This window comes from Gorilla gorilla, chromosome 7, assembly GCF_029281585.2.
Source record: "Gorilla gorilla gorilla isolate KB3781 chromosome 7, NHGRI_mGorGor1-v2.1_pri, whole genome shotgun sequence".
NCBI classification, from domain to species: domain Eukaryota; kingdom Metazoa; phylum Chordata; class Mammalia; order Primates; family Hominidae; genus Gorilla; species Gorilla gorilla.
The window spans coordinates 14,794,851-14,804,936 of record NC_073231.2 but is presented as its reverse complement, the minus strand read 5'-3'; the positions used below and the strand labels follow the sequence as shown (position 1 = coordinate 14,804,936).

Sequence of the window (10,086 nt, the reverse complement as noted above, 5' to 3'; positions counted from 1 at the left end):
GACCAGAAGGCAATCCACACAGTGACTCTGGAAGGGAGCCCGGCTGAAGCAGTGACCGGTTTTTCTTCCTGATCAGCTCTAGCAGTGCAGGCGGTGATGTGTGATATTTGGATGGATGCTGGAAAACTAACCGTCCTCTGGCGGTGAAGAGTTCCCCTTTGATATGTCTGGGGATTCCTGAAGCCTTTCCAAGACCCTTCAGCACTAATGCTAGGGTCCTCGGCATTACCGACCTACCTTCAGCATGGCAGTAATGGTAAATACCAGTGGGAGGAGGCAACAGAGGTGAAATGGAAGAGCATGTGTGCCTGCCCCTCATGGTGCCACCAGGAAAGCAGGGGGTCTTCAGGGCCAGGGCCCAGAGAGAGCACTTCAGAGATGAATTTCTACCTCCTTGGTCTCCTGCGGTGCTTAATTAAGGCCTCTTGAACTTGCTGGGCTAGAGAAAGATGAGCTGAGACCCTGGAGTTAGTTAAATTCCTAGGAGCGCTTTGATGTTACTTTCTGGGGACTTGGGTTTTGGAATACTGCAAGATCCAGCCTCAATGTCTCTGTCCGCAATGAGCAGCTTCCTCGGGAGCTTGGCCAGCCTCGATTTGTTGGGCACGGGGGAGAGGTGGAGGAAAAGCACTGGTAGGAAATAAGCCCAAACCATGAATCACCCCTTTCCTCCTAAAGAAGCTACTGTTAAGAGTGAATTGGCTGAAATTTCCAGAGGGCTTTTGGCCACCAGCACTACAATTAGGAAAGAAAACCAACCGATAAAAACACATCTAAACCACAGACTAAATCACCACTCCATGATAACCCTTCCCAAAAGAGCACAATCCAGCCAGAACTGATTCCCGGCACAAGACCAGCCTGGTCTTTCCCAGCTCTGGAGAGGTCTAAGAAGATCCCAGAGGAGAGGTGAGCTCGGACAGGGATCGTGCTGTCATGTTTGCCCAAGGTGTTCCTAGTATACACCGGGTGCTCCTGGCTAACTCACAGGAGCCTTATTCATTCTCGAAAGCGTCCCAGTTTAGATCATAAATTATATGATCATCTTGAAAAGAAAAGCAAGCAAGCCACTGAAAATAACCTGCGGCCTCAAGACTTCAGCAAGTCGGCTCTCAATTCTCTTCCTATGTGACTCTTGCTTGGGGTTGGCGAACCATGGCCTGAGGGACAAAGTCTGCCCTGGTCCTGCTTTAGTATGGCCCACGAGCTAAGAACGGTTTTTACATTTTTAAAGGGCATTTAAATAAAAACAAATATGTGACAGAGACCACATGTGGCCCGCAAAACCTAAAACATTCACTACCTAGTTCTTTACAGGAAAAGGTTGCCGACCCCCAACCCGGCCACTCGATCTTGTAGCTTTGGGTAGAGGGCTGAGATCTTGGATCATTATTGATGCCTTTGGCCCCAAAGAATTTTGACGATTCTGTATCCTCATCCTACCTTTGCCAAATCCAAGGCCCAGCCCCGGGTCCCCCAGTGCTGGAGAGGCAAAGTAGTGTTTGTGGAATGAATAACATCAATGCAAGCATGTCACTTACCAGAGAATCCCATGCAGAAAGCAAAAGGCATCTGTTGAGTTTCCCTCTCTCTCTTCTCCTCCAAGGGAAGGTGACAAGAAGGAATGAGGTTTAGTTAAAGCCTTTCTGTGCCACACAGGGTTTCTATTCTGGTGGAAGGGAACGCTGTGGCCAAGAATGCGGCCTCTCTCCTGGAATGCCCCTGCAGCCATGGTTCCTTGGTGGTTTCCTTCCACCAAATTATCCTGAGGTTTAATCAGGCCCTCGGAGACCCACATCATTTCATTCTAACTTTCATACTTCTACGCGGTCTGTGGTCCTAGTACGTGCTGAGGAAGCCCTTGGGAGGAATGCGGCTTTTCCTGTAGAAAAATGATTGTGTTCACTCCTTTCCTGGGAACTGTATCTCTCCAGCATGAGGGACAACTTTTGAGAATCATCATCTTGGTCTCTCAGTTCTATGAGATTGATTCTGGTTCACAGGGACAGTTCTTGGAAAAAAGACCTATGTTGTCCTCCTGGCTCAGTCACTGATGGGCTCTGGGACTTGAAGAAACTCACTCAGGGCCTTTGTCTCTCACTCTCTCGCTCTTTCTGTTTTTTTTTTTTTTTTTTTTTTGGTGACAAAGTCTCACACTGTTGCCCAGCCTAGAGAGCAGTGGTACAATCACAGCTCACTGAAGCCTCGAACTCCTGATTCAAGTCATCTTCCTGCCTCAGCCCCCTGAAGAGCTGGTATACAGACACGGTACCACACCCAGCTATTAAATTTTTTTTTTTTTTTTTTTTAGAGATGGGGTCTCACTATGTTGCCCAGGCTGGTCTCGAACTCCTAGCCTCAAGAGATCCTCCCAAGGTGCTGGGATTGCAGATGTGAGCCACTGTGCCCAGCCACCTTCCTCTCTTTACCCATAAAGAGAGCTCTGTGATATTTCTTTCAGCCCAGTCACTGAGGATGTGATGAAGTCCGAGCAAGTGTCTGGAATGTGATTCACTCCCGTGATTCCTGGAGAGGACACAAATAGTGTACAAGGTGCTTCTTATGAGAGTCTGTATTTAGAAACCTCTTAAAAATGAACATGTTGGCTGACTCTCAAAAGCATTCAGGGCACTGCTAGAGCCCCTGGTTACCTTATTCCTACTAAACATGCTCAGGGCCCCTTCAGTAGAGCCACTGACAGGAGATGGGAGGCCGAAGAGGTCGGTGGCAGAGCTTGGATTGGAAGCCAGACTTCCTGAATTCCAATACCTTCCAGTGGCTCTCCATGCTCACCAGAGGCGTCACCCCGAACATGTGAATGTCCTTTGTGGGGGTTGTGGGAAAAGCACCTGGCACTGCTTTGTATATGGAAGCTGAGTGGTAAATGTTCAATTGAATTACTCAGAGCTGGACATTTGCCATTCTGGAGACATTGCTCTAGAAAAGTGTTTTTCTTTTTCTTATTTTTATTCCAGACATTCCTGAGGTGTTGGTCTCACAACTTATGATTAGGTAATGATTATTAAAACCTCACTGAACCTCAAATAGACATTCACGAAAACCAGAGTTAACGTCTCCACCCTTCCTATGTCTGTGAAGGCAAGTTGTGGGCAGAGTGTAAAAATCTGGAGAAAGTTATGTACGGAGCTCACTTTTTGCATCTACATACTAGCTGCTAAACTTTAATACACTCTGCCTTTCCACTAGAGCCACCGCCCACTTCCCCAGGGTGGCAGAGGACTTGTTGACATGGAACTTCTAGATGCAGCTTCCCACCCCACTCTGCCTGCATCTTGTCCTGAACTTTGGAAAAAAGCAGCTCTGGAAATCTCACTTAGGGTGACTATCCGCTACCTATCAGGGGCTGTTTTGTTTTGCTGCTTAGTTTGTTTGCTCAAGCAGTTAAAAGCTATGATAGCCATTTATAGTTTTCCTGCTTTTGTTTGAATACATCTGTCTGCACTGTACTTCAAGTGCAAATGACAGGGTAAGAATGCGTATGATCTAGGATCATTAAAAATGGGTGCAGAATAACACTAGCTCCTGTATGTCTTCCCTAGCACTTACCTTCTCAGCTATGCTAAAACAATTAACTCCTCTCTGCCTTGCACATTTAACTCAGCCATTGACTACAAGCTTTTTCTTTGGAAACCTAAGATCTACATGTGGAAACATATCGATTTGAAATGTTTCTCCACTTACTCTGGCTCTAAGAATAGAAGGACACTTTCAGTTTTGTTTTGTCTTCCTTTATTACATTTTTGCTTTTGAGATACAAACCAACCTCTCATACCACACAAAGAACATCCATTCTTGGGATTTTTAAAGTGCATTTCCCCTTGAACTCTGTGTACAAAAATATTTATCTTTTAAAACATGCAGAAATTTCTTGACAAGGCACTTTTAGGTATAAAATGAAGATGAGTCCTTGGTTCTACATTCACACTGAAGTAATAGTGAAACATCATCACAGCTGCACTCTCAAAGCCCTCAGAGGTCCAGCAGTCTCTAAAAACTCGTCAACAAGACTGAAAACATTCACGGCTTTACAATGTGGGTTGCAGAGCTTTACAACGATGACCAGGAAAAACTGCTCGTAACAACAGCTGTCCTTCCCAGTTCCACATGTGTTGTCTCACTGCAGGAAATTAAGATAAGCTGCCAAATTGTCTTTGTGTGACCCTGTAAGATCCCATCATCCATGTAACTTCTTGTCTCCGATTTCAGTGAACATGTCAGGAGAGACGTGATCGGGACTCTCCCAGGACTACATTCAGGTGAGAAATTTTAGAAGAGGAAACAAATAAAAGGCAACCAAGGTTTTCATCCCCTATCCATTGAGAGGGAAGATCCAGAAAATGGGCAGTTCCAAAAAAAGAACACTTTTTTGATTGATAAGCATATATGGCCCATTTAATGTCCATGACTACAACTAATGCCTTTTTTCAAAAAGAAAATGGTTTGAAAAGATCAAAACCACAGAGCAATCTCCTAACAGTTCCAAATTTACATCTTCTAAAAACGTATAATTTTGCCACCATTAAAATGAAATCTTAAAGGTAAATTAAATTCTCCCATTGACTCTGACATTGTTATAATTTCTGGAGAACTGCACAGCTTCATTATTTCTCACCAGCTCCAGTAGAATAATTTTTTAAATAAAGAAACCCACTCAAATGCTTCATGTCTTCCAATAGATACTGAAAGCTTATTTATTAAATATCTTTGTATAATCCAGCTTATTTATTGTACCCAGTTTGCAAATGCTCCTCAGGGCACTTGAGGGAATAAATATAAAACAAAAATGAAGTTGCTTCCCTATTGCCGGACAACTGCACCTGTGACAGGTGGCTGGTCTTTCTGGGGCAACCTGGGAAAGATCCTGGGACTCGGAGGCCACTTGTTACCATAACCAAGAGCTGTCTGAAGGCAAATCTACAAGTCAAGGTGCAGTGAAGTCTCCAAGTAAGAAACCTGTCACCCTCTGAAGTGTGTAGGCTTATCTACTGATGATGAGCTATCAAACAAGGAGAGAATACATCAGTGCAGCTCCTGAGGCCTTCTGAGAATTTCACAGGACAGAAGTGGGCCAAAAGGAAGAAGACTGTTTGCGGCAGGAGGGTAGCAGAGGAGCGAGTGGTAAAGAGAAGACAGATAGAAGGCAGTATTCTTCAGACCCCCATACATCACTGAATGACAGCCCTGATGAGGAAACTCACGCAAGTGGAGTCTTTTATTGGAGAACAAGGGTCTTTGCAAGCAGGTGAGGACTTGCCTTCTGAACTGTGCGGCAGGGTGAGCATCCCAGGTGTGCTGGCTGGGGGCTTGCATCCAGCACCCCCAGCAAAAAAAAGCCGGGGTGAGCTGGGAGAAAGACGGGTAGTGGGGAGGGTTTACGGCTGCTTTAGAAGAGATAGTTATCACTGAATTACCATATTTCAAATTTTGACATGGGTATGTCTTAAGATCATTATTAGATAAAATTAAACTGACTTTATTAAACAGAGTCACTTCAGGCCTTTTTCTTAAGAACACAGAATGATCCTTAGTCGGGTAACATGTCAATGACAGTGCACTCTGTGCCTTTCCTGCATTGTGGGGAGGGCACTTCTTAAGGCAAAGTAAAATTCAGGACCTGCATGAAATCAGTTTTGCTTCCATTTGAGTTCGATTTATGCTATTAATAGTTCTGATCACCATATTTATAACATTTAAAGTACTCTCTGTTACCCGATGTCTGGTATGTTTACATAAAACATGGTTCTGCCCAGTAACAGCATAAGGTAAAAATGTGATTTCCCCTAAAATTATAATATCATGTAATCCTAGAGTGTTACCCACCTGGGAGAGGTACAAAAAACAAAGCATTAGATTTCAGGCTAAGAACAGCCAGTTTTAGGAGTAAGAATTATATCGAATAGCCTTAAGAGCATTTAAAAAGTCAAGGCATCTTAAACTTCAGAAATGAAAACAAAACCAAAACAAAACAACAACAAAAACAACCTAACCCAACCACAAAACTCTAGGAGCCAAGGCACTCAACATCTGCCTGTTGGTTATGTACAAAGCCACAAATGGGAGGTCTTTTCAAATTAATCTGGAAAATCCAAGCACAAGACTCTTAGCTTGAAAAGCCTGACAACTCTGCCTCCAAATCCAGGCAACTGTGCTTCCACTCCTCTTCTTGCTTGCCTTAGGAAAACTTCACTTTAGTAAGATCAGGCAAAACAGAAAATAAAAGAGTCATTTAACCAAACTCCAAAAACAAACAAAAATAGAAAATAAAAAACCAACTTCCTAAAAATATACTTGTAAAAATATATTTTTAAAGCACCCCTAAGTAAACACCAATCTTGCCCAAGAAAAATCACAGGTTTGGGGCCTATCTGATAATGATTGTCCCGGAAGTCTCTCTCTTTTTTGAGACACAGTTTCACTCTGTCGCTCAGGCTGAAATGCAGTGACATGATCTCGGCTCACTGCAACCTCCACCTCCTGGGTTCAAGTGATTCTCCTGCCTCAGCCTCCCGAGTAGGTGGATTACAGGCGCCTGCCACCACACTCAGCTAAATTTTGTATTTTTAGTACAGACGAGGTTTCACCATGTTGGCCAGGCTGGTCTTGAACGCCTGACCTCAGGTGAGCTGCCCGCCTTGGCTTCCCAAAGTGCGGGGATTACAGGCATAAGCCACCACACTCGGCCCCAGAGGTCTCTTTTACAACAGCACTAACCAACAGACTTTAGTCCAATATGGTTAAGAACAATGAATCTCTGAAATTTCAGAGTTGGCAAACATTTAAAATAACGTATAACTTGGGTGAGGTTTTTCTCCCCTATCTCTTTACATACACACCATAAATAAGAACACCCAAGTCCATGTCCCTGGGTGCTGGTAAAGTGTTCTAGATATTGTGAATCACAGTCAAGATAAAACCATTTTCTCAAGGTTTCGAGGAGATATTGGATATGCAAATCAAATGTCCTAAACACAGCAGAAAAGATGACTCTTTGGGAAAGGAGATTCAAAATTCTCTTTTTTTTTTCTTTTTGAGACGGAGCCTCGCTTTGTCGCCCAGGCTGGAGTGCAGTGGTGTGATCTGGGTTCACTGTAAGCTCCGCCTCCCAGGTTCCCGCCATTCTCCTGCCTCAGCCTCCCAAGTAGCTGGGACTACGGGCGCCGGCCACCACGCCCGGCTAATTTTTTAGTATTTTTAGTAGAGACAGGGTTTCACCGTGTTAGCCAGGATGGTCTCGATCTCCTGACCTTGTGATCCGCCTGCCTTGGCCTCCCAAAGTGCTGGGATTACAGGCATAAGCCATCGCGCCCGGCCCCAAAATTCTTTCATAAAGAATGAGACAAACCAGCCAAGCACGTTAAAGTCATTGAGCTTTCCGGGGAAAAATCAGATTTTTCCGGTGACTCGGGGTAAATGTGGGGACTTAGAAAGCTCCCCCTAGAAGGCAAAAGTAGAAGCTGAAAGTGTCCCCACTCTTGACTGTCCTGCCTTGTCAGAACCCTGCAATCTGTGACACTGCACAGGAGCCAGTGGGTTTTGATGACTGCTGTGTTGCTCTCTGCTGGAATATATCTGTGGGGTCAAGAAGCGGGAGGAGGAAATGCCTGTCTCAACCACTAACTAATTTGCCTTTATTATCTTTTCCTGAACGTCAGATCAATTGTGGAAGAACATAAAATGCAAAAGATGAACTTGCAGAAAACAAGAGCCAATCCCCTTTCTCTTCTGCAGCTGCACTGGAAATGTGCGTCAGGTCAGTGTGTCACAGCAGAGATACACGTGGACGGGGAAGCACAGCAGCTTGCAGGAAAGGCCTGGCTGGCAGAGAGCACCCAAAGATGAACACAATGAACAGTGAGGGTCTGACGCGAGGTGGCTGGGGCTGAGTGGCTTTTGGCGACTGATGTCCCACATCTGAGTGGAGAGCAGAGGAGAGACTCCTCCAGCTTCATCAGCATTGGCATAGGCTTGATTCCCATCCATACCCTTTCCAGCACAGACATGCACAGACTCTCGTGGCTGCCACAGTGCGAAAGCGCGCCAGCCACCACTGCTCCTTTGAGTGAGACACTGGTTGTGTAATCTGAACCTGGCTGGATTTGCTGTTTAAGAAAGAAGTGAAGAGGATCCTTTTATTTTCCCAAACGGGGCCTCATGGAAGTTCCACGTTGCTCCTCCCTGGCCTTCCATCTCCACTGCACAGTGAGCAGAGCTAGGCTTGTCTACGGCAGCTCCGCCACGCCCTGTCACCTGCAGTCACTAGTAGTAGGGCCCCAGCTTTTCATATCCTAAGTAACTTGGCCACTCTGGAAACAGACCATAGGAACACCGAGGGCTTCCGAACTGGTCAAAGGATATTCCCAAATCCGGTCCACTGTGGGGCTTGGTCACTCCCTGGGTAGATTTTAACTCAGCCCGGATGATCCTATAGTTCTTGCCTCTGTTGCTGTCCCAGTACGTCTGTCCATTGCACTCGTAGTACACAGCAAACTCCATTCTTTCATAAGACTGAATCTTCTCGGGCAAGCTGATGTCAAAGGAGAACGTGTCCCTGTCTGAACCGGCATAAGTGTCCTTCACGTACTGACAAGGAAAGTCTGTGTAGCTCTTCCAGGTGTCGAACGTCATCCTTATTTTCACGGTCTTCTCAAATGCGAGGTTCTGAACCTTCACAGTGCCTGCAATGGCCTTGTCCTTGAGCACACAGTTCTCAAGGCAGACGTGGTCGGCCTGAAGTCGATTTCTAAAGTCTAAGTAATCTGCAGAGGGCTGGGAAAAATCCAGAACAAAGCTCTCACTCTCTGCTGTCGTCAAGCTCACAATGTTGTCTAGGAGCTCGGTGATGTTGAATGGGATATCTAGCGGGTCATCGAATTCCGAGAACACTTTGACCATTGTCAGGGCCAGCCCTTGGTTGTCTGCGAAGGACACCCGCTTTTTCACCTTCTTCTCCTGGACAGCCGGGGCCACCATTCCACTGGCTTCATTCTTGCTGCTCAGCTGAATACAAGGCCTCAGTGGTTTGCTGGGCTTTGGTGAGATCTTAAAGGCAAACCTCTCTCGGCGCAAGGAAGGAGCCATGCAGTTATATCCGTACTCGATGTCCACAGCCATCATGGGGCTAGATGAACAGGGTAGAACCCTGGAAAGGGAAGAGAAGAAAGAAAACAGTGGAGCAATCAGATCAGACAGATGTGTAAAGGTATCATTCCAGCAGGGACTGGCAAACAATATTTCCTTTTATCTATGCCCACATGGCTACAGGTCAGGATTAACTCTGGTGTGGTCCAGCACAACATGCGTTTGAGAGATTATGCTGTGAGGGGACGAGATGTGGCGGGGGGTGGGGGGGTGCTTCAAGGGTAAAACAAACAAAAGAGTATGAAACCCACTAGTTTTAAAACTAAATGCACAGGTTTTTTGCTCAGCATTTCTTGGGGTCTTCTGTTGGCAAATGTGCCACAGAGGATAATGAAAAGGGCATAAACTGTTTTAAAATTTCCCACATCTATTTGACTAAAAAGGTGTCTTCCACAGATAGCTGTCCTGAGGGACACTATTTATTTACGTATTTTTAGAGACAGGGTGTTGCTCTGTGCCCAGCCTGGAGCGCAGTGGCGTGAGCACAGCTCACTGCAGCCTCGACCTCCCAGGCTCAAATGATCCTTCCACCTCAGCCTCCCAAGTAAGTGGGACCACAGGCGCAAGTCACCATGCTTGGCTAATTTTAAAAATTTTTTGTAGAGACAGGACTCGCTATGTTGCCCAGGCTGGTCTCACACTCCTGGCTCAATCCATCCTCCTGCCTTGACCTCCCAAAGTGCTAGGATTACAGATGTGAGCCTCTCTGCCTCTCTTTATTAATTGAGAAGTAAAAATTGTATATTCTTACGGTGTACAACATGTTTCCATATATGTATACATTGTGGAATGGCTAAATCGAGCTATTTAACATGCATTATATCATACTTTTTTTGCAGTGAGAACACTTAAAATCCACTCTCAGCAATTTTCAAATATATGACGTATCATTACCAAGTATAGGCACCATATTGTACATCAGATCTC

At 45.4% G+C, this 10,086-nt stretch overlaps 1 protein-coding gene across 1 annotated transcript; it reads right to left on the bottom strand.

The window, feature by feature from the left end:
* Window positions 1-3,733: 3,733 nt before the first annotated feature.
* Window positions 3,734-9,135, bottom strand: PPP1R3B (protein phosphatase 1 regulatory subunit 3B). Its single transcript, XM_055349108.2, has one exon. The coding sequence runs from the start codon at window positions 9,133-9,135 to the stop codon at window positions 8,278-8,280; it is 858 nt and encodes a 285-aa protein (XP_055205083.1). The 3' UTR covers window positions 3,734-8,277.
* Window positions 9,136-10,086: the final 951 nt, after the last annotated feature.